This window comes from Physeter macrocephalus, unplaced genomic scaffold (genome assembly GCF_002837175.3).
Source record: "Physeter macrocephalus isolate SW-GA unplaced genomic scaffold, ASM283717v5 random_268, whole genome shotgun sequence".
Taxonomy (NCBI): domain Eukaryota; kingdom Metazoa; phylum Chordata; class Mammalia; order Artiodactyla; family Physeteridae; genus Physeter; species Physeter macrocephalus.
The window spans coordinates 40,465-65,166 of record NW_021145567.1 but is presented as its reverse complement, the minus strand read 5'-3'; the positions used below and the strand labels follow the sequence as shown (position 1 = coordinate 65,166).

The window sequence follows — 24,702 nt, the reverse complement described above, 5'->3', positions numbered from 1 at the left end:
AGTGGGGTGAGGAAGGGTGGATAAATACCCCAGCTTCCTCACCCTGGGTGAGGTGTGTTCTACACCAGCTCCCAGAGGGTCCCCAGTGGTATCCAGTCCCAGCTGTCCACAGAAGTAATCTGCTTTCCTTCCCCTCCTCGCTTCTTTACTCCCTCACTACCTTCCTCCCCTCCCAGTGAAATCACTTGCAGCCAAATGCTCCTCTCAGGCTCTGCTATTGGAAGATCCCAAACGAAGACACTAGAATACAGAGAACTGGAAGACTCTCAGAGGTCGTATAAATAGGAAGAGACAGGCGGGTGATTTGATACCAGCAGTCTGACACCAGATCCCACACTCAGAAACCACACCTCGCTGCCCCTCATGCCACAGCCATGACATTCCTATGGGAGGAGGGTAGAGACTGTGCCCTCAAATCTGTCCAGCTTTGAGCTGACCCCCAAGCAGAGCAGGAAGTGCCTTCTCTAGGTTCAGATGATTTTGTCAAGAGGCTGAGACGACCTGTCTCCTGCAGCCCTGGAAAGGACCCAGCCTGGCCTACCCAGAGCTGTCCCTTGACACCGTGTCTGCTTCCCAGCTGGAGGGAAGCCAGGACTGCCAGCCAGTGCTTTGAAGGGCACTCGTCTTTGGACCAAAAGGACACACTGGGACCTGGGACCTGGGAAAGCTGGGGGTGGTGAGGATCCAGGGGAAGATATATGGAGCTTACTCATTAATTGAGCTTATATATGCTGGGCACTGTTGCAAATGTGCTGTGTGTGTGTGTGTGTAATAAATGTGTATTCCTCACAGCAAACTTCTGAGGTATACACTATTATTATGCCCATTTTATAGGTGAGGAAACTGAGGAACAGAGAGGGTAAGTAACTTGCCAAGGTCACACAGCTAATAAGTATCACAGATAGGATTCAAATTTAGGCAGTCTGGCTCTTAACCATTCCTGCATTCTCTCTCTCCTGAAACTTCTGGTGAGTCTACTGCCAGCTGCTCACTCTGAGCTCTGCCTGAGTACCAGTTCTCCTGGGAGACAGGCATGAACTTCTGACTAATCCCCAACTTTAGCAGAGCCCCACTCACTTAGAGGGATGGACTGACAGAGGAATGTGCCCTCAAGACTGGAAAGCAGTAAGCTCCAGAAGGGGGGCTGTAATCACTGGAAAATGACACCCTTCCCTCCTAACCCCTCCCCCAGGGCCCCTCTGCCTTTTGACAGAGATCAATTAATAAGCACAGCCATTCAACCTCAGTGTAATTATTTATTCTCAGCCTCGTTCCCCAAATGATTTGAGGGGGCTTAAAAAGATAAATTCACAGCATCTCCACCAAAGATATTCTGATAAATAATTCCTGGTTCATTGCCTTAATGGCCTTGTCATCACACCCTGATGGCCTTAATGGCCACATCATCACACCCTGATGATGTGATACTGTTAGATCATCACACACCTTAATGGCCACATCATCACACCCTGATGATGTGATACTGTTAGATCACTACACATAGGGTGACCAGCTCATCCTGGTTTTCTTCAAACTTTCCCAGTTTTAAAACTGAAAGTTCCTTGTTCTGGGAAACCTCTCAGATGGGCAACAGGGACAGTTGTTTACCCTTATTACACAGGATAGAGCCCACAAAGTCTACTTGCTAGAAGACTAAAAATTTAGCTCTGAGCTTCCTCAGAGCCAAGGCAAAGAGGGAAACACCGGGACTTCCCTGGTGGTGCAGTGGTTAAGAATCCGCCTGCCAATGCAGGGGACAAGGGTTCGAGCCCTGGTCCAGGAAGATCCCACATGCCGTGGAGCAACCAAGCCCATGCACCACAACTACTGAGCCTGCGCTCTAGAGCCCGCGAGCCACAACTACTGAGCCCACGTGCTACAACTACTGAAGCCTGTGTGCCTAGAGCCCGTGCTCCGCAACAAGAGAAGCCACTGCAATGAGAAGCCCGTGCACCACAACAGAGAGTAGCCCCTGCTCGACACAACTAGAGAAAGCCTGCGAGCAGCAACAAAGACCCAATGCAGCCAAAACTAAAAATAAATTTTAAAAAAACAGAAAACAGAAAAAAATCAGGTGGCCATAAAAAGCCTCTTTCTTAATATTGAGGCCTGAGAAATTTCTACCATGAGTTATCACACTTATGGTGAGTACAAAAGTGAGTTCCCTCTAGGCACTTTTCTTACATACGCAGTAACAGCAGGCCCTTCTATAGCACATGCCATGTGCTAAGCACTCTCACAAAACCTTCTCATATGTGAATTCATTCAAGTCTCAAAACCACTCTAGAAGGCAGGCACTGAGGCTCCTCTTTCCCTGGCCTGAGAGGACGCACGTCTCCCTGCTCTTCCCAGGGAGAGCCAGGAGTCCACGGAGCAAGTGGAGGGGCAGGGAAAGCAGCAAGAGGGAAGAGGCCAGGGATGGGGGCTTCCAGATGACCCTCTCCCCGCCCCCAGACCAACACTGCCTGCCTGACATTGACTCAATGGAAAGAGTGAGCAGTGCCTGGTGTCACTCCCTGGCACCAGAGGGCATGCCAGATGTCAGAAGGAAGATCCTGTTCTGCCAGGTAACAGAACGCACCTGCAAGGCCTACAACACGGAGGCTGGGCAAAATGCCTCCTTTGCGTGTGCTCTGCATGGTCCCCTGACGCCCCTTACCACACCACCCTTCCCGGCCAAAATGCCAGGATCTCTTGAGCATACTAAGCCCCTTGGACTCTGGGCAGAAAAGGAGGGGGCAGGCGTGACATACACACACCCCCAATCCTTCTGTGACTGGAAAGCTGATGACTCCACGGTCAGAAATAACCCCAGAGTCAGCTCCCCGTGTGCTGCCGCTCCCCTTCCCTCCCCTCCATTCCCAGAAAGCCTGGGCCTTGAGTCAGAGGCAAGAGCCTGAAAGTAAACAAGGACCCAAATAATCTGCTGTGAACACCACAGAACCATGCTGTGGAATTCCCTGATAAATCAGGGACCCAGTGAAGAACTGAGGCCTGGAAACACAGATGTCTTTCCCCCAGATCCAGCTGCATGCGCTCAGGGCCGAATATACCTGTGCTGTGGAGGGATGGAGGAGAGAGGGGAAATCTTTAGTGCAGAGGGAGTCGGGGAGAAGGAGGGCTGGGCCTTACTCTCAGGGGTTTTCAGGCCAGGAACTGAGGAGGAGGGTCCCAGGCCTGCCCTCAGGGGGCCTCCAGTCTCCTGGCAAGGTAGACGCACAGCACATGTCAGGAATAGTCAGAGGCTGCTCTGGAGTAGGGAGGTGGGAGCTGGGCCACTCAGGTGTCAGATGCCCCTCCTTATTCATGCCCTCAAAACAGTCTGGGATACCCGCACCCCACACCATGGCTGAGTCACTGACCCCAATCCTCAGATCAGACCGGGATGAATGAAGCTCTCCCCTCCCCACTCCTCTTCCCCTCCCCAACAGAAAGGACATGTAACTGATTCCTGAGACAGACCAGTTAACTTCCACAAACCCTAAAAATAACGGAACCACTTCATACTCTGAACTGAGCCTCCCCCCACCCGCCCCCACCTTGGCCCACCCCCTAGCCAGCCAGATAAAGGCAGCTGCTGGGGCTGGCAGGGGACAGAGACCTGGAGCCAGGGCAGCGAGAAGACATCTGACGGAGCCGGAAGAGCAAGACCAGCCCCAAACAACGAGAGGAACACCCCCTTAGGCCGCAACTGCCACAGACCCCAAACCCCCATCAGCCAAGTAGGACCCTCGGGTGAGTAACCCGCCCCTTTGTCTCTCCACAGCGGGGCTGGCTCTCCAGGCTGGGACCCACCCCGGACCCTCTCAGGGAAGCATGTATGAGGGGAAGCGCTGGGTGGGGGAAGGAGGGTGAGGGGCGTGCATCTGGAGGCAGGTGAGTGGAGGGGTCTGATAGAAAGATTCCAAGAAGAAGTTAAGAGAGAGTTATCGTGAGCCCTGCGGGAGTTCCCAGAGTGGCTGACACAGGCCTGAGGCCTGCAGCGGGGCAGGTTCCAGCCAGCCTGGCACAATCCAGAAAGGCTTGCAGGAGGAAATGGCCTGGGGTTGCAATTTTTAAAATACAGGTATGGAGTTCCTCAGGCTTCAGGGCTTCTTCCCAGGGAAGCCCCAGCTAGGCCCAGTGGGGAAGAAAGGACAGAGGAGGCAGGGGAGGACATGGAGGCTGGAGGGGGGTAAGTGGGCCCGACTCTGCACTGCCAGGACAAGCCCGGTGCCCAGCTGCTGCGGGTGAAAGTCGTGGCATATCTGGACCGGGAATGTCTCCCCCGGGCTGGCCTGAGCCCAGCTCCCCACATATCATGGCCTAGGGCCTGGGGTGGGATGCAGGCCATCGACTTGCCCAGTTGGAAAGCCCTTGGGGAAGATCTGGGGGCGGGGGAGGGGCGCAAGGTGGGGCGACCAGATCTGAGTCTGTCCAGATGTAGAGATGTGTGGAGGTGCTGGGCCAAGAAAGAGCAGACCTGGAAGCAAAAGTAGGGGTCTCCCTGAGAGGCCGGCCCAGCCCTGGGAGGCCGAGCTCAGGGACACCCATTGAGGCTCAGGCCCTGCCCTAAGTCTGGTCCCAGTTCTGAACTCTGCCCTCACCCTGCCCCTGTCCCTGCCCTCAAGAAACGCAGTGGGAAGGCCTTGCTACCACCTGGCAGAGCCTCCTGGGTCACCTTCTTCCCCTCTTGCGGCCTGTTTCCCTGTCTGAACAGTGAGGGGGTTGGGCTCAGTGACCTCTGTGGGTCCTCAGGTCTGCCATCTCTGGACTCTGTGATGCTGACAACTTGTGACCATAGTAGGGATTCTGGAGATTCCTGGGGGTGGGGATGGGGTGGAGCTGGTGGCCTGTACATGCCATCTGCTCAGGCCACCCGGGTGACAGGACAGGGAGGAGGTGGGGACAGTTGAGGTCTGCCTGTGGCAGAGGGTCCTCATGAGAACTCAGAGACTAAAGGAAGCACCCGGAGCAGGTAATGAGACTCGGGCTGCCGGCTTTAGACGTCACACTCCTTGGGGCTTGGATGCCTTTGGTGGACATGTCGGGATGGGGTGGGGCACGCAAGGCTCAGTTTCCCCCCTTCTGAGGCAGCCGTGAGAAGAAAGTCCTTCCCCCAGCCCCAGGTCGCTTCGGCCAGGAGAGGGTTCTAGCACTGGTCATGCTGTAGGCCAGGGGCCTGACACTGGATCAGGAGGCAGGATCAGGGAGCCCAGGGTATAGAAGGAGATGAGGTGGGCCCAGGCTCCCAGGGTCCCACTGGCTGAGCCTGACCTCTCCCCAGCACAGGGCTGCTGTGCTGAGGCCAGGACCTCGGCTATATTTAGCACCGAGTGTGGAGCAGAGCAGTGGGTCATGGGCAGCGAGAGGGGGAATGTGTTTCTCATACCTTCCCTACTGGCCTCTGGGGACTGTTAGTACACCTGTCACAAGACAGATAAGACACCGAGGACAGAGACCAGAGAAGGGCTTGAGCGGTGGGAGGCCACGGGGGGCAGGGGTGGGAGGGGCCTTGGTGGAAGCTGATGGGCAAGAAGAGGGAGAAAGAAGAGGAGCACAGGGGATTTGGGTTGCACACAACTGGGGATGAGGGTCCACGAGTGAGGGGCGGGGCTATCTCTGCAGGAAGGCCCTTGGTCGCACTGCCTCCCCTCCCTGTGGGTGTCACCCTCACACTCTCCTGGGGTGCCTTCCGGGGAACAGAGGGACACCACGGCCACTAAGAAAGCTTCACACTCCCTACCTATAGGGTCTAGGAACTCCGAGCCAGCACTGCCTGCCCCTCATTCGCCAAGATCTGACTCTGGGCCTCTTCTTTAAGTAAGAGTGGTTGGGCCAGAAGATCCTTGAGGTCGCCCTAGCTCAGATCTTCTGAGTCCTGGCACAGAAAACCCCTAACTAGGATTCAGAATCAGGCTCTGCCTAACCATAAGATACCTGGTGAACCCTCACTCAGCCTCGCTGCTTCCGCTGTAGCTCGGGCTGCTGGCCCCCGCTTTGCTTCCCTGGCCTGGGAAGGGTGAGTGGAGACCCAAGAGCTAAAGGCTGGGCAGGCCACACACACCCCCGCCCCCTCCCCCTCCCCTATGAAAGCGCACCCTCTGGTGTTACGAAACGAAACATAACTGATGACTATTTCTCTCCATGGAAAATAGTTACCAGTTTAGGGACCTGCCTCTCCCTGACTGGGACCCCTTAAATCAGAATTCCCCCAGGCCACTCACCTGGGAGTCTGCCAGGGAAAAACTGATGTTAGCAAAGGCAGGCAAGGATGGGCACGTCCAGTTTTCCCACTGGAGGTTTGGGCATCCCTTGGCTGAAGGACAGAGCTTCAAAGCCCGCAGTGCCCTGTTTGCTCACTAGCAACCCAGGTGATTCTGGGGAAGCACCTTGATGGATGGCTCCATGTGCCTTAAACTCAAGACTTGTCATATATCAACCACGCAGGTGGCAGGGTGAGACCCAGGTGAGGTCTGGAAAGGGAGGGGGTCTCTAAGCACATGCCACAGCAGGGCTACTTTGCCCCTGGGACTTGCTCCCTGCCATTTCTCCCAGCAACCAGCCCCATCCCACCTAAAGCCCCCCACCCCATCCTCACCTCTGCCCCCTCTCCTCAGAAGGATGGCCGACGCTCAGACGCAGGTGGCCCCCACCCCAAGCATCCCAGTGGCAGCTACAGAGGAACTGCCCCTCCCTCCACCACCTGCTCTGGAGGATCTGCCGCTGCCACCACCCAAGGAGTCCTTCTCCAAGTTCCACCAGCAGCGGCAAGCCAGCGAGCTCCGCCGCCTCTACAAGCACATCCACCCCGAGCTCCGCAAGAATCTGGCTGAGGCTGTGGCTGAAGACTTGGCTGAGATTCTGGGTTCCGAAGAGCCCACTGAGGGTGATGTCCAGTGCATGCGCTGGATCTTTGAGAACTGGCGGCTGGACGCCATTGGGGACCATGAGAGGCCACCTGCCAAAGAGTCCGTGCCAGGCGGCAATGTCCAGGCCACCTCCCGCAAGTTTGAGGAAGGCTCCTTTGCCAACAGCACAGACCAGGAGCCAGCCGGACCTCGGCCATCTGGAGGGGACGTCCGTGCAGCCCGCTGGCTGTTTGAGACGAAGCCACTGGATGAGCTGACAGGCCATGCTGAGGCACCGGCAGCTACAGTGAGGGAGCCTGCAGCCAGTGGAGATGTCCAGGGTACCAGGATGCTCTTTGAGACGCGGCCACTGGACCGCCTGGGCTCCCGCCCCTCCATCCAGGAGCAGAGCCCCTTGGAGCTGCGCTCAGAGATCCAGGAGCTGAAGGGCGATGTGAAGAAGACGGTGAAGCTGTTCCAAACAGAGCCGCTATGTGCCATCCAGGACGCAGAGGGAGCTATCCATGAGGTCAAGGCTGCCTGCCGGGAGGAGATCCAAAGCAACGCGGTGAGGTCTGCCCGTTGGCTTTTTGAAACGCAGCCTCTGGACGCCATCAACCGGGACCCCAGCCAGGTGCGGGTGATCCGGGGGATCTCTCTGGAGGAGGCGGCCAGGCCTGATGTCAGCGCAACTCGCTGGATCTTTGAGACACAGCCCCTGGATGCCATCCGGGAGATCTTGGTGGACGAGAAGGACTTCCAGCCATCCCCAGATCTTATCCCTCCTGGTCCAGACGTTCAGCAGCAGCGGCATTTGTTTGAGACCCGAGCACTAGACACTCTAAAGGGGGAAGAGGAGGCTGAAGCAGAGGCGCCACCCAAAGAGGAAGTGGTCCCCGGTGATGTCCGCTCCACCCTGTGGCTATTTGAGATGCAGCCCCTGGATACACTCAGAGACAAGGTCCAAGTGGGTCAACTCCAGCGGGTGGGACCCCAGGAGGGTGATAGGTTCATGTACGAGCGTCTATCCAGTGATGGCTCCTCAGCACTGTCCCTCTCTCAGAGTCCCCCCCAGAGGGATGGGGTGAAGGGAGACGTGAAGACCTTCAAGAACCTTTTTGAGACCCTACCCCTGGACAGCATCAGGCAGGGTGAAGCTTCGGCCCATGGGAGCATAAGCAGAGCAGAAGGAACTGATTCTGCCGGGCAGTCCCAGGACATAGGGTCCCCGGTGTACGCCATGCAGGATGGCAAAGGCCACCTCCATGCCCTGACCTCTGTCAGCAGAGAGCATGTAGTCGGAGGTGATGTACAGGGTTACAGGTGGATGTTTGAGACACAGCCCCTAGACCAACTAGGCCAAAACCCCAGTACCGTCGACGTGGTGCGGGGCATCACCCGGCAGGAAGTGGTGGCTGGAGACGTGGGCACTGCCCGGTGGCTCTTTGAGACCCAGCCCCTGGAGGTAATCCACCAACGGGAGCAGCAGGAACGACGGGAAGAAGAAGGAAAGCCTCAGGGAGGACCTCAGCTTGAAGCATCCCCCAAGGGCGATGTGCACACCATCCGCTGGTTGTTCGAGACATGCCCAATGAGTGAGTTGGGCGAGAAGCAGGGGTCAGAGGTCACAGATCCCACACCCAAGGCCAAGGCACGGTCCTGCACCTGGATGTTCACGTCCCAACCCCCAGACAGACCAGAAAGCTCCAGGGAGCAGCACCTTGAGGTCAGCCAGGTCCAGGCTGGGGAAAGACAGACAGACAGACACGTCTTTGAGACTGAGCCTCTGCAGGCCTCAGGCCATCCCTGCAGAAGGGGGCCTGCGCGATACTGCAGCAGAGTGGACATCCCCTCAGGGCAGGTGTCTCGTCAGAAGGAGGTTTTCCAGGCCCTGGAGGCAGGCAAGAGGGAAAACCAGGGATCCAGGGTAATCCCTGAGCCCATCCCAGCAGTCTCTGTGCACAAGTTCACCTGGCTCTTTGAGAATTGCCCCATGGGCTCCCTGGCAGCTGAGAGCATCCAAGGGGTCAACCTCCAGGAAGAGCAGCCCATGGGCCCCTCAGGCAATAGGGTGTGGGAGAGGCAACAGACTGCAGCTGAGGGGACCCTTCGGACTCTGCATGCCACGCCTGGCATCCTGCACCACGGAGGCATCGTCATGGAGTCCCGAGGGCCAGGGGAGCTCTGCCTTGCCAAGTACGTGCTCCCAGGCCCAGGGCAGGGCGGCCCCCACGTTCGGAAGGAGGAGCTGGTGTCTGGTGAGCTTCCCAGGATCTTCCGCCAAGTGCTGCGCCGGCCAGACGTGGACCAGCAGGGGCTGCTGGTGCAGGAGGACCCAGTGGGACAGCTTCGCCTCAAGCCACTGAAGCTGCCAGCACCAGGCAGCAGCTGGAAGGTCGAAGACATGGACCCTGAGTTCCAGCAGCTGCTGGCTTGTGGCCTCGGGACCTCGGTGGCGAGGACTGGGCTAGTGATGCAGGAGACAGAGCAGGGCCTAGTGGCATTGACCGCCTACTCTCTGCAGCCCCGGCTAACCAGCAGGGTCCCCAAGAGGAGCAGTGTGCAGCTGCTGGCCAGCTGCATAGACAAAGGAGACCTGAGTGGCCTGCACAGTCTGCGGTGGGAGCCACCGGCTGACTCAAGTCCAGTGCCAGCCAGCGAGGGGGCCCAGAGGCTGCCCCTGACTGAGAGCATCATCCATGTTCCCCCACTGGACCCCAGCATGGGGATGGGGCACCTGAGAGCGCCGGGGGCCACCCCCTGCCCCCAACAGGCCATTGGAAAGGCAGTCCCTCTGGCTGGGGAAGAAAAGCAGGAAAGCAGGTACACTGGGCAGAAAGGGATGGAAGCTCTGGGAAAGTCAGATGGAGCCACGACTATGCCCCGGGGGCCCAGGTCCCCAAACCTCCAGGCTGCCATGCAGAGTCTGCGAATGGCAACAGCTGAAGCCCAAAGCCTGCACCAGCAAGTTCTGAGCAAGCACAAGCAGGGCCCCACCCCTGGAGCCGCCTCTATGCCCTCCCAGGATAGTCTTCTGCAAGTACCGGCCACAGCCACTGGGACTGCCCAGAGCAACACCAGGCCTCTGGCTGGATGTGACCCCAGGATGCCAGCAGCCCCCAGAAAGGTCAGTGGGGAACAGAAAGCACTGCCTGGAGGGCTGCCTAGGGGGTGGGTGACTATTCAGGATGGCATTTACACTGCTCACCCCATCAGGACCTATGACCTACCGGGGGGTGTCTGGCCTTCTGAGAGAGGAGCCTTGCCAAGGGGCAGGGAGACTGCGCTCCCGTCCCAGGCTCCCAGCCCACTCCTGGAAGGCCCAGGTCAGAGTCTCGGGCCTGGGCAAGAGGAGCCTGGGAGCCACACACAGAAGGCCTGGGGACCTCCAGAGAAGGTGATGGCAGGACTCGGCCCAGGGGTCCTCCAAGCTGCAGAGACCACCCTGAAGGCTGCCCCTTTAGCCCCCCACACTCTGGCCTCTGGGCCTCAGGCTGCAGGTGCCAGCCTGCACTCCCATAATGCCTCTGTTCCGCCTCCTCCTCCTCTCCCAGCTGCTGTGACGGGACCTGACTTCCCAGCCCAAGCCGGCCATGATGAGAATTCCATCCAGCAGGCCTCTGAGCCCACACAGGACCCCCTTCTCCAGTCCCACAGCAGCCCTGCTGGCCAGAGAAGCCCTAGGGATTCACAGACAAAAACCCCAAAACTGGAGCCCACCATGCACCCAAGGAAGAAGCCCCAGCTGCCCCCAAAACCTGCACACCTCAGCCAGATCCCCCCGCCTCACTGGCTGCCCAAGCCCTCAGCCCTCTCTCCCAGCTCCTCTAAGGAGGTGGGGCAAGGAAAATACAGACAAGGTGAGACTGGTACAGCTGACCATGACCCTCGGCAAACCAAGGTCCCCACCACTGCAGGCCAGGGCCGAGTATCGCCGGCTGGATGCTCCACTGGACAGAGCCAGCACAGCCCCCAGCATGACTCCAGCACCATGGCCCCCAGGCCCACCAAAAGTCAGGCTGCGGGCAGCAACGACCAGAGCCCTGAGCCCCTCAAGCTCTCAGCTCTCAGCAGTGACCCCACCTCACCGCAGCAGGGCCCCAGCCTCTCAGGAGAGAAGTGCATGGACGGTCCCCAGCAAGGGGTCCCTGAGAGCCCCAAGATTCTGCAGGGAAGCCAGCAAGAGCTCCAGGGCCTCCTGAGCCAGGTGCAAGCACTGGAGAAGGAGGCCAAAAGCACTGTGGATGTGCAGGCACTGAGGAGGCTCTTTGAGGCTGTGCCCCAGCTGAGAGGGGCCCCTCCAGCTCCCGCTGCCCCCAACAAGCCCGAGGCCTCAGTGGAGCAGGCCTTTGGGGAGCTGACAAGGGTCAGCACGGAGGTGGCCCGGCTGAAGGAACAGACCCTGGCCAGGCTGCTGGACATCGAGGAGGCCGTGCACAAGGCCCTCAGCTCCATGTCTAGCCTCCAGCCTGGGACTAACACCAGAGGCCATTCCCAGGGACCTGTAAAGGACCACAGTGCCCACAAGGTCAGTGTCACAGACAGCAGTAGAGTCAGGCCCAACTGCCCAGGCCAGGAGGTCAGGAGTCAAACTGCAGTCAAGAGCCAAACTGAGGTTACATGCCACACTGAGGTCCAGGGTCAGGCCAAGGTCAGAAATCACACTGAGGCCAGAAGTCAAGCAGCCCCAGCCACCCCTTCTACTTGGAGGCTGGAGACCTTGAGAGAAGAGTCAAGCCTCCCTCGAGCGTTACCTCCCAGCAGAGATTCACCCTCCTCCCCAACCTTTATCTCCATCGAGTCGGCCACTAGGAAGCTTCTGGAGGCTCCCAGCCCCAGGTGCAGCTCTGAGGTCTCAGTGAAAAGCACACACCTCCCCCAGGATGTGGGCCAGGCTCAGCCCCACCAGAAGGATGTCTGGGACAAGCCCGGGAAGAAAGAAGCCACCCAGTGCTCCGAACAGCCCCAGAATGCCCCTGCCTCAGCCAGCCCCCTGCCCACCAGGCGGCAGAAAAGTGTTCTGGAGCTGCAGACTGGGCCCGGTGGCTCCCAGCACTATGGAGCCACAAGAACAGTGACCGAGCAATATGAGAGGGTGGACCAGTGCAGGACCTCAGTGCTCACCTCCCCCACCACCGTCACCGAGCCCACAGAGCTGCCCAGGGGCCCAGGCCCACACCTCGGGCTCCACGCCTCCCCCTTGATGAGGCAGTTCCTGCACAGTCCAACCGGGCTCGGCACAGGCCTGGCAGAAGCTGGGAAGGTGTGTGTGCCCTGCAGCCACTCCCAGTCAGCTGCCCAGTGAGCCCCTCCGCCTCCCACCACAGCCTCCCACCCATCCCCAGGACCCTGGGACGGAGGTGGGTGCCTACCTCCTGCACAGATGAGGCAAGGACCAAAAAGAAAGGGCATCTTCTGAGACTTGTGGGCAGTTTCCCTTTCATCAGTTCTTGCAAAAGGGGGGAAAGAAAAGTTGGGAAGAAGCCCCTCTGAGTAGCCCAAGCCCAGGAGCTGGATGGGGGCTCACAGCTGCTCGCGGAGGATGTAATCTGTACAGGTACACATGCTCCTCTCACAGGCGTGCCAACATGAGTGAGTATGCATGCCACTGCCTGAGACAGAACCCCGTGAGTGACCTTCAGCCTTCATTTTTTTAAATACAAGTCAAATGTTCTCAGTCTTCTGCTCTTTAATTCCTGGAGAGGACAGGGCCAGCTGCATTGGTCTCTGTTTCAGATTGACTAGGGCCCCAGAAGGGCCCCTTCATTACCATCTCCCTCATTCAGCAAGTCATCCTGGCAGCACAAAGGTCATACGGAAAAGGTCGGCGATCACCAATGTCCCTAGAAGCCAAAGGTTCTCTCCACCCCCAATGCTCCTGACTCTGTACCCCAAATGGGAAGGATACAGTCTGAATAAACCCAAGTTTTATTCCCTCCTCTCCGTGTCTAACTGTGCATCTGTCCCAGAGTCTGGGTTCTCACTGTAGGGGAAAAACAGCCACACCTCCAGGTGCCCTGTATTCCTGGCAACAGCAGTGCTGGAAAGCTCTGAAAAGCCACCCCTTCTTCTACCATCTTGGTTGGGAGCCAGAAAGGCCTGCCCATCCCCCATTCTCCTTGCTCTCCATGCCCCAACACATACATACACTGCTGCCCCCTACCTTGGACACCACCCTGGAGTGGAATCAACAGAATCCTGCCCCAGAGTGGAAGAATGGCCCAGTCAGGCCTGGGAAGGAGGGAGGGCCACAGCCAGGAGAACTCCGGTGGCCAAGACGGCTGGGCCACCTTCCTCCTGGTCAGGCCAGGTGCAATGTGCAGAGCAGAGGTTCCTGGGAAGGGGAGGGCACAGATCCTGGCCTGGAAAGTCAGAATGATCTGGTGAAGGGCCCTTTTCCACACTTTCAAAAAGCACTGAGCGCCTGCTGCATGCCAGGCCTGTTCTAGGCAGCTGCGACATAGAGGTGAGGTCTAATGGGGTCATACACTCAGGGAACTGACTTTCTAGAATGAGGAGGCAGACAGACTATGAATAAACTGGAAAAATCAGTTCAGGAATAAGGGTGATGCGCCTGACTAAGCCATTCTCCCACTCTGGGGTAGGAATCTTAAAACATGATGATGTGACAGTGATAGGTGATTGCCTTAGAGAGTGTGGCCAAGGCATAGCCCTCCAAGGGAAAAAAACTTTTCAACTGAGATCTGAATAACAAAAAGCCAGTTATGGGACAATGAGGGGGGAGTGCCAGCTAGGCAGGGGGATGAGCACATGCAAAAACCCAGAGGTGGGAGTGAGTGTAGTTCCTGGATTGCCTAAACACCCTTCTGTATAGGTAGACAACTATGATTGTCCACCCCTGCCTCCCCCGACCCACACACACATCCTGCCCCCCATAAGGTTAGGTGGAAACTTGTCCATACTTTGCTTTTGTTGAACAGGTAGGCTCCCATCAAACCACGAGCCCAGGGATCAGCCCTCCACACCCCTCCCAGCCCCATCATTGCCTGCTCCACTGACAGGGGTTCCCCTGGGGCAGCAGAGCTCTGAGCTGGAAGCAGCCTGTCCCCTGGAAGACTGGTGTGTATAAGCAATTAAGATAGCAAACCTGCCTACCTGGGCCGGCTACATATCTCACTATCACGCCCTCACCATGGGTCCCCCTCCCCAGTCCTCTGTGGGATCTCACTTGATTACAGGGCCCAGCAACTTATGGCATGACTGTTCTCAGTGTTCTCATTTGTAAAGTGGGCACGACTATAAGTGCCTACTGTTGTGCAGATTAAGTGAATTAATATATGTAAAGTGCTTGGAACTATGCCCAGCGTCTGGAACTCAAGGCTGTTCACTTCTACTGTAATTATTAGTTTTAATCTATCTCTTGTTCTCACCTCCAGGTGGAGTCCCTGTCTCGTTCATCTCAGTATCCTTACTGCTTAACACAAGTGCCTAGAAGACACTGCAAAAATGTCAAATAAATGAACCCCTGGGTGAATGAAATGATTGAGTGAATTCACTGATTCATTCAACTAACATTTATTGAGCACCTACTTCATGCCAGGTTCCATCCAGGGTGCTGAGAATAGAGATGAACATGGCAGAATTTATCCCTGACCTCATGGAACTTAGACAGGGAAGACAATATAAGCAGAGAAGGTAATTTTAGAAGGGAGCGATACTGTGAAGGAAATAAAAACAAGGTCAGCCCACGAGAGGAGAATTGGCAGTTACTTTAGCTTGCGTGGTTGGGAAAGGCATCTCTGAACGACAGAGGAGCCAGTCCTAATAGCTGGAGGTGGCGGCCTAGGGGGAAGAGTGGGGAGAGGTTGGTGGATGGGTAGTGAGCGCACCGGAGGCAGCACGCAAGGAGAGAAGCGGCCGCTCGGTAAGGTCTCGCCCAGTGCCCTCACAAGCTATCACACCTGCCGTCACACCTGCTGCCGAACCCCAGGCACCGCCTCTCCTCCTGCCGGGGGAGTCGGCGGCATTTCCACGCGGGCCGACTGGGGGCGAAGCATGCGGCGCCCAGACCCCGCCCCTAGCCTGGAGGGGGCGTGTTCCCACCCGCCGTCGCCAAGGTGACAATGACATCACCTCGGCCGCTGGGTTCGGAACTTTTCCGGCGGCGGTAGCCGTTGCTGGGAAACACTCGGCAGGCGCGTAGCCAGGGGCAGGCTCCGCGCGGCAGACGCCGGACGCCAGTACACGCCGTCCTGGCCGGCCCCTGCTCGGAGCCTCCCTCACGGATTCCAGAAGGATGCCAGTTCCGGTCCTCACCCCTGCCGCCGCCCCATCCAGGACCGTCCTGCCGGCCGGGCGCCTCCTCCCTTCTCATTACTCTGTCACTGCCTCTGTTCCGAGCTTATCCAACAGTCCCCATCTTCACCGCCATCACCCTGTCTCAGGCCACCATCCATCCCCCCTTTCCTGGACCACTGCCATAGGCTCCCAAGTGGTCTTCCCTTTGCCCTGTCTTTACAGTCTGTCATCCACCTGGCACCCAAAGCTCTTATCAAGAGTTTACCAGACCAAGTCACTCCTTTATAATACCCTCCACAGGCTTTCAGCTCACTCAGCCTGAAATCTAACTCTTCTCAGGGGCCTGTAAGACCAGAATGCCTTGCCTCTCAACCTTCCTCTCCAGCTTCATTGCCCCACTCTCCTCCTCACCCACATCCCCCTAGTTACACTGGCCTTCCTGATCTTCACAGAACACACCAAGCTGATTCCTGCCTCAGGGCCTTTGCACCTGCTGCATCCTATGCTAGGAAGTCTCTTTTGCAAGATCTTTAGTGGCTGGGCTCTTTCTCACTCACATTCCAGTTCAAATGTCTCTCCAGAAAGACCTTTCCTGATCCATGCCTTCTCTGCCTCCCCCACCTATCCCAACACCCACCCACTCCCCATCTATAGCGGCCTTCCTCCAAGTTATCATGCTGTGCTATTTTTGTTTGTTTTCCTGAGAACCTATCACAGTAGAAAATTATCTTGCTCACATATTTGCTTGTTATTGTCAGTGTTCTGGATACTATTCCTGCATGGCAAACCACCCCAAATTTAGTGGTTTGAAAAACCATTTTATGATGCTCATGAATTCTGTGGGTCAGGAATTTGGACAGAACACAGTGGGCATGGCTTCCCTCTGTGCCATGATGTGTGAGGCCTCAGCTGGAAAGTCTCAAAGGGTGGGGGTAATATGACAGCTAGGGTCTGCAAACATCTGAAAACTCACTCACTCACTCAAATGTCTGGCAGTTGATGCTGGCTACTGGCTGGGACCTCAGCTGGAATGTCAGCCAGAACACATATGTGTGGCCTCCCCGTGTTGCCTGGGCCTCCTCACATTATGGCAGTCTCAGGGTAGTTGGACTTCCTGCATTGCATCTCGTTTCCAAAGGTGTGTGTCCCAACTAACAAGGCAGAAGCTGCATTGCTTTTTATGATCTAGCCCCAGAAGTCACAGACAATCACTTCTGCTGCATTATGTTGGTTACAGGTAAGTCACAAGTCTGTGTATATTGAATGGAAGGGGTATTAGACACTACCTTTTGATGAGGAAGAGGCAACGTTCTAGAAGAATATGTGGCCAACTTTGGAAAGAGCCATCTCCACAGGCAAATCTCCCTCCACTGGAGTATCATCTCCATGCCAACCACTTCTCATTTGTTTATTGTTGCATCTCCAGTGCCTAAAATGGTACAAAAGCACATAGTAGGTGCTCAATCCATGTTTTAGCGTGAATAAACGAAGGTTTGTCTTTCAAGGAGTCATCTGAGCCCAGTTCTTCTCCCTCTAAGTTTAGTTCCTGTCCAAGCCCTTGATTTTGGCCTGGTCTGCTCTGGAGGAAGTCCAGTGTTTGTGTTGGAAGGTGGGAATCACATATAGTTTTTTGTTTGTTTTTTGTTTTCTGGCAGGGACTGCAGGGTGGGGGAGAAAGGGCAGTTATTGGGGATTGAGCAACATGTAGCCAAATGAGATTCTGGAACAGTGTTCTACTGTAAGGGGTGTTGAAAACCCAGTGTTTCTTCTCATTCTGAACTCTGGAAATGCCCAGGTGAGGACTGTGGTTTTATCTTCTGGGCCATCTGGGCAAGAGGTGGCCCTGAAGCCGCCCACACACCTACTAAGGTATGCAAACTCTCCCTGCTTTGTGACTGGTGAAGGACCCTCCATTTGATCTTCCCAAAGTCCTGAAGCCGGTACAGTTTCTCCTCTTGTTTTCTCCTGTCCAGGAGGGATGAGCCAGAGAAGTCAACCCAGGCTTCTCCAGGCCCCATATCCTCACATCAATCTGTGACTTACCCTTCCCCCTCCCTTTCATCTCCACTGTGGCTCAGGAAGAGTTTGGATGTCATTACAGCAACAGCGATCTCAATGTCCTTCCCACCTCCAGTGCCACCCCCAAACTGTCAATCCTCCAGTCCAGCCCTGCAATGGCTCCTCACCACCTCCACCATAAAATCCACACTCCTCTCGTCATTCAAGGCCCTTCTTGTGCAGCTGCCACCTGTGTTTATAGCCTCTCTCGCTCCATTCCCCCAAGAGAATCAGACCTTCCAGGTCCTTTAATGTTCTATCCAAGCTTTGTCACACCACCCTGGCTTTGTCCAGGGTCAGCTTACCCACTGGGCACAGCAGGCATGGATGGAGCCTCAGGCCCACAATACTTGATGGGCCCATGAAAATATTCTTCTTTTAAAATCAACAGGAAAAAAAGAACTTTTGGGTAGAAGAAAATGGTTTAGTATATAACATTAGTAACCACCACAGTTGTTAAATATATTCTTAAATATTTTTTTTATGGAGGAAGGAGCCCATGAAAGCCCAAGTGCCTAGGGCTTACGAAAGTCATAATGCAGCCCCCCTCATTTTCCCCTCCGGTTCATTTCTGTAAGCTTGGTGTTGAAGACACAGCTCTGAGGCAACCTCTTCAAGGAAGCAGAAGCCATGGAGGGTGTCATTCTCTGACCTCTCAACTTTATGCAGTTTTGTAGCTTGGAAAACGCCGTTGTAAACTTCCGGTTTTGTACGTGTCCCCCCTCCCCCCCCTACTGTTGGTACCAGCGAGTCAGCGACACACACACACTTTTTCTCCCTCATGAAGGTACCCGCTCCCCACCTGTGGCAGAGATGCCAAGTTAGACGACTATCTAACTTCGGAAGAAAATTCTGGCAGAGGCTCAGCCTGGGGGCCCCCAGCAATTGGCCCCTGGTCCCAAACCTGTAGCGACGGGCGCCAGAACGCTAGTCCCGGGTTGGCGCGCGCACCCAGCCGCGGTGGGCGTGGGGGGCGTGGGGGGCGTGGGGGCGTAGGGGCGTGGGGGCGTGGGGGCGTGGGGGCGTGGGGGCGTGGGGGCGTGGGGGCGTGGGGGCGTGGGGGGCGGGGCCTTGGGTCTAGCAGGCGGCCGCTCGGCCGCACGCCGCTGCCAGCTCCACCCACCCCCGACCGGAAGGAGGAAGCTGCCTCTGAGCGTGGAGGTCCGGCCCCCTCCCCTGACGCACCCCCTTCCTCCTCCCCTCCCGCCTCCCCCGGTAGTTTTCTTACGAAAAAGTGCCGCTGAGAATTCCCAGAAGGTCCCGGATGTGAAGTCACCGGCGTGACGTCACCGAGCCTGGTTCCAGGAATCTGAAGCTTGTGGGGGAGGAAGGAAAGCGCCGAAAACAGGGGAGCAGGGGGGAGCAAGTGGAGCCATGGCTATTGTTGGCGGGGGCCCCCTGGCTCCCCTGAGTACCACGCTTGTCTCCAGCTGGGTCTTCTGACCCCAAGAGAGGTTCCAAGGAAAAAGATGCTTCACTTCTCCCATAGTATAGAAATGCCAGTTGAAACCAGTATACTGATCCAAAAGGAGTGTTTATCCACTGTTGGGAGGCGGAGGGGTGGGAGAGAAGTGGAGAACAACCTGGCATTAGGATCAGAATTTTAAATGAACGTACCCTTTGACCTAACAGTTGCGCGTACAGTAGCTCTACCACCTACTAACTAACCTTGGAAATCATACAGTATCACTTCTTGCACATTTTGTTCATGATAGGTCACTAAGGCTGGCCCATATTCAAGGGGAGAGGAATTAGATTCCCTCTTTTGATAAGTGTGAAAGAATTTGCAGCCATGTTTTTAAAGCATCACAGCTGTTATTATTGTTGCCTTTAGTATACTCTAGCTTTTAGTAAGTGAATTATCTCACTTCTTACCTATCAGCTCCACGTGGGAGGGCAAGGATTCATTTGATTCGTTAAGATCTCAGCCCCTCATCACTCCCCAGTGAACCTAGGGCCCTGTTCACTGCAGAGCTCGATAGATGGTATAGAAATGAATTTCCTCTTGCAGGAGCTGGCCTTGGACATCATGCTCCACTTCCATTGGATGACATCCCTGTTGGCCCCATAGAAACCATCATCGGCACATGTGAGAATTGTGAGTGTAAGGGGATATGAGTGGGGCATGGCAGGGTCTGCTACACAGACAAGCAATTTTGTTCACGTACATTTCATAAATGTGAGATCAGTGATCATTTCCACAGAAATCCCATTACCTTTGTAATCATCATCATGGTCTTGTAGGCACACCTGTACCACAAGAAGTGAGTTGGCCAGTTCAGCTCAGTTCATACTAAAGAGAATGCCATGGAGTCTAGTTCAGCTTGCTAAGAGATTTTTCACACCATTTACATGTGATTGTTTACATGTGTTATATTTCCATTTTATTGTTACTATTATATGTTAGTATGGCCCCAAATCATAAAGATGGATCAGTAGTTCAAAAGAGGTTCATTAAAGCATAAAAATAATATTGAAAATAGCAAAAAAAAATACTGCAATATAAAATATGATCATATATACCAGAGTAAATGAGTGTGTAGAATGAGATAATTTTATACAAGGAGAAAAAAAAGTGTGACTCAGAAAGACAGATAATGGGAATGAATATCTGAAACTGGGATTTTGTTAGCTGGTAATCATTTTCTCTAGCCCTGGAGGCATCATCTCTTATGAAACTTTGTCAAACAGTGGAAGGAAGCCCACTGAGACTTTTGCATCCTCTTCACATCAGATCCCGTAAGCTAGTTAGAAAACCAATCAAGTTTTTCCATAATATGGGTAAAATAATAATGTCCAGTGTAGTCCAGTGACAAGATACATTTTATCACTAAAGACAGAGAAAAGATCAAAACCAGAGAGGCATCATTAAAGGTGTCCAACTTACAGTGGAAACCTACACACCTCAAACTATGACATGTAAATTGAGTCATAGGCTACTGAGGAAAAGCAGAGCAAGCTCCTGGCAAGATTACCTGATCAAACAACACTCTTTTTTTTTAAATTAAATGAGTCTTTTTATATACTTGACTTTTTAAATATTTTCATTCTTTTTTTTTAAATAGTGATTCCTTTTCTTTTTTATAATTTTTTTTATTTTTGGCTGTGTTGGGTCTTCATTGCTGCGCACGTGCTTTTTCTAGTTGTGGCCACTGGGGGCTACTCTTCGTTGCGGTGCATGGGCTTCTCATTGCGGTGGCTTCTCTTGTTGCGGAGCACGGGCTATAGGCGCGCGGGCTTCAGTGGTTGTGGCACGTGGGCTCAGTAGTTGTGGCTTGTGGGCTCTAGGGCGCAGGCTCAGTAGTTGTGGCACATGGGCTTAGCTGCTCCGCAGCATGTGGGATTTTCCTGGACCAGGGATTGAACCCGTGTCCCCTGCATTGGCAGGTGGATTCTTAACCACTGTGCCACCAGGGAAGTCCCCAAACAATACTTTTGGATGTCACATAAAATAAATGGCACATAGTGTGAAAGAGCAATGGCTGTCCTAAGTGAGTACTAGCAGACAGTCGGCTTTGTTGTCGAATACAAACCACTTGTGGCAAACCTTGTTCATTGTTTATCCAAAAATTTATTCTGTCCCTTCTTTCCTGATAAAAGATTCCTGATTTGATCCATACACCAAGGTCTCCAATCTCAGGAAGTTAATTACAAGTGGTCTAAATCAATCATGACCAGCCCATTTCCCACTTTCCCAGTCTCCCTTGCTGCTACATGAGAGCCAGTTCTGGCCAATTAAATACGATGAAAAGTCTGCTGAGGGTACTTCTATGAAAATTTTTGGTTTGGTTTTGTTTTTTTTCAGAGAATGGGTATACGTGCTGGTACCCCCCCTTCCTCGTTCTTCCTGACTTAACTATGGTCATGATGCCTGGACCTGGGCAGCCATCTTGCACCTATGAAGCAACCAGCACAAGGTAAAGGCTGAGAGAATTCTAGAGACACCAGCACTGACATTATTGAATGTCAGTGGCTGCCACCTTCCAGCCTTCCCATTACAGTACAGAAGAAAACTGTAGTGAATTCTCTATTATTGGTAATTGAAAGCATTCCTAATGGGTGTACCACTGATGTGTCAGCTTGCCACATATTTTCCAAAAACACAGGAAGGAAATGTACCTGCTGACTTTTTGTTCTATGTATCACTGAATTCCTTTGCAAGATTAGATGAATGAGCTTCTGGCTTCCAGTTGGGTTCAGCCATGGGGAGACCCAGCAGGGACAGGAGAGGGAAGCAAATGAGATCAGGTATTTAGTCCTTTGGTTTCCTGCCTGTGAGTCTCCATGGGTTGGACGTATCCTCCAGTGGGGGGGCCACTGGTCCTCCCAAGGCAGCCAGCCCCCTCAGTTCTCTCTCCCTTCTAGTGACCTCTCCCTTCCCCCCACATTTTCCCTTCAGGTCTATTGGTGGTAACAGCTCTGCTGCTGCTCTTCCAGGTTATTGCACCATCCCTTGGGGTGCTCCTACACCTACATGTTTGTAAGTAGTACCATTGTAAATAAGCTCTCCTAAAGTGATCCTGTTTTGAGTGTGCCATTATCTGATGGTACACTGACTGTCAGATTTAAAAGAAAACACACACACACACACACACACACACACACACACACACACACAACTTGCATCTGAACACCATCCACACACCACTGTATTCACAAAGACCAGCTGTCAGGCAACAATCTGGCTCCTGATCTCGATATGTGTAGAAACAAATAGCAAGAAGAGTCAATGCCCTCTATTCATGCCTCTTCGACTATGCCTTTTCAGAATACTGTGTGGAGAAATGGACAGCAAGTAAAAGACACTGTTGAACAAAGTATGCTGGCTGTTGAGGGAAAGATATTCACATGAGGTTTTGAAATAAGAGATGAGATACAGCGTCCCTTTGTGGTACCGATAGCTCTTTGCCACAGGTGGCTCGCTCACTCAAGAAGCATCTCAGTGGCACGTTCAGTATCTTGGTTACCCTGAACCTTTGGCTTCAGGGCGAGACTATCACTATTTTTCATATTGAGGATATCAAGAATTTTTTTTTTTTTTTTTTTTTTTTTTGTGTGGTATGCGGGCCTCTCTCTGTTGTGGTCTCTCCCATTGCGGAGCACAGGCGCCGGACGCGCAGGCTCAGCGGCCATGGCTCACGGACCCAGCTGCTCCGCGGCATGTGGGATCCTCCCAGACCGGGGCGCGAACCCGATTCCCCCGCATCGGCAGGCGGACGCGCAACCACTGCGCCACCAGGGAAGCCCCTGTTTTGTTTTTTTGGTTTTTGTTTGTTTGATTCTGAGGATATCAAGAATTTGAAGACAGAACTGTGGTGCCAAGGCTCAGCCTTTGAGAATATGACTATTTCCCTACATTTGAAGGTTTTCTTCTCTTGGCAGAGAAATAAATCAATATAAAGGCAACCACTAGAAAAATTAAAAACAGACTATAAAAACTTCAAATCATCAGACAAAAATACAAACACATTGTGAGCACACACACATACATATCAAAGAAAACAAAAAATACACATGTAAAACATAGAAAAGAGAGGAAGCATTAAAATAGAAAACACAGCAGAAGATAAGATGACAGAAGTAAGCATAATACGTTATAGCAAGAAATGTAAATAGAATAAACCCATATTATAACAGAAAAAAAGATTATGAGATCATAAAACAATGTTCTATTGTATGTTGTATAGAAGAGATGCATCTTTACCAGAATCACTCAGAAAAGTTAAAAATAAAATATAAACCAAGGTATACAAGAAAATACTGAGCTGAGGCTGCAATGTTACTATCAGTCAAGGTCAAATTCAAAATAAAAATGCTAAATGAGAGAAAAGGAAGTTAAACAGGAAAGACAGCAGTATCCACATTAAGAATCTAGTTTTTTTGAAATCTCTAGGCACCAGATAGCATAGCTTCAAAACCAAGAATAAGATATGAGAGTTGAGGATAACAGTATACATACAGAAAATGCAAATAGAAATTGGATGAGACATGAGTACATTTTAACTGACCTCGTCGGCTCATGACCTAGTAAGAAACAAAAGATAAGGAGGAATGTGGGGAATCCAAATAGTAATTAGTAATTAAATATGATAGAACGGTGAGGTGCAAAAATCTCAAATAAAATACTAGCAAATATAAATCAACAATACCTTCAAAGAATCATTCATCATATCCAAGTAAGTTCATTCTAGTAATGCAGGTGGTCCAACATTAGGGAATTTGTAATAAAACTGACCATATTAATAGATCAGAGAAGAACTATATAACATCTCAATACATGCCAAAAAGACATTTGAAAAATATCCCACATCAATTCCTGCTTAAAACAAACAAAACCATAACAGAATAGCTAAATTATGCATAGATGATATGACTGAAAAATGCACAACCATTACAGACAATAAGAGAACTCAAAATGATGGCAGTTTACAAAGCTTAATATACAAAACTCAGTAGCCTTCCTCTACATAAAAAAATACAATTTACCAGAAAATATAATAGCAATTGCACTTATAATAGCAATCAAAAAGATAAAATATTCAGAACAATACTTAAAAGACATATAAGGGCCTTTATGAATATTAAAATTATACAGGGAACATTCTATACTGACCTTTTGAATAGAAAGATGCAATATTATAAAAACATCAATGCTCAATTAATGTATCAATTCAATGTGATTCTAACTAAAATACTCACAGGATTTTTAGGTGGGAAGCTTGTCAAAAAATGATATGAAACTCAAATGGGGAATTAAATAAGGGGCCGGGAAAGCCCTGAAAAAGAAAAGTAACACGATGGGGCTACACCTATCAGATGATAAAACACATTATGAAATTGTAATTTGTAAAGCAATTTGGTACCCAGAGATGAAATAGACAACCCAGTGGACCAGAGTAGAGAACTAGAAACAGACTCCAGAACACATGAGAATTCAATTTCTGTTTAAGGTGACATTTTAATTAAAAGAAAAAGGTGGTAGGAAAATAAATCATTTGGGGGAAAAAATAAAATGGAAACCCTATACCATACCTTAAGTCAAAATAAATTCCAAATGGATAAAGGATTTATATATTTAAAAATAAGATCGTAAAGGGCTTCCCTGGTGATGCAGTGATAGGGAGTCCCCCTGCCAATGCAGAGGACACAGCTTCGGGCCCTGGTCCAGGAAGAGCCCACATGCCACAGAGCAACTAAGCCCATGCACCACAACTACTGAAGCCCGTGGGCCTAGAGCTCGTGCTCCGCAGCAAGAGAAGGCACCGCTATGAGAAGCCTGCGCATTGCAATGAAGAGTAGCCCCTGCTCGCTGAAACTAGAGAAAACCCGTATGCAGCAACGAAGACCCAACGCATCCAAAAAAAAAAAAAAAAAAAAAAGACGTAAAACTTTAGAGAAAAGAATGAGTGAATTTATTTGTAATATTCTGATAGGGAATGCAACACACAAACACCAGGATCCCTAAGGTAAATATTTAAGAAATTTGGCTACATAAAAATTTAAAACTTCTGTATGATAGAATATACTATCAACCTGAGTAAAAAGCAAACCAGGA

General features: G+C 52.5%; 1 protein-coding gene across 4 annotated transcripts; it reads left to right on the top strand.

Moving 5' to 3' along the window:
* The first annotated feature begins 3,178 nt into the window (after positions 1–3,178).
* On the top strand, positions 3,179–12,768 carry XIRP1 (xin actin binding repeat containing 1). Of its 4 annotated transcripts, XM_024117046.3 has the most exons (3): positions 3,179–3,735; positions 6,600–9,957; positions 10,385–12,768. In XM_024117046.3, exons 2-3 carry the CDS (start codon positions 6,604–6,606, stop codon positions 10,391–10,393), a joined length of 3,363 nt encoding a protein of 1,120 aa, XP_023972814.1. In that variant the 5' UTR covers positions 3,179–3,735; positions 6,600–6,603; the 3' UTR covers positions 10,394–12,768. The 4 variants fall into 4 exon arrangements, with proteins under 4 accessions (XP_023972814.1, XP_028340749.1, XP_007116877.2 ...); XM_028484948.2 differs by having other exon boundaries at positions 3,258–3,735; positions 6,603–12,768; XM_007116815.4 differs by having other exon boundaries at positions 3,258–3,735; positions 6,600–12,768.
* Positions 12,769–24,702: the final 11,934 nt, after the last annotated feature.

Bases quoted from the DNA above. Each gene is read 5' to 3' on its own strand.
- XIRP1 (XM_028484948.2), top strand. From the start codon at position 6,604: ATGGCCGACGCTCAGACGCAGGTGGCCCCCACCCCAAGCATCCCAGTG.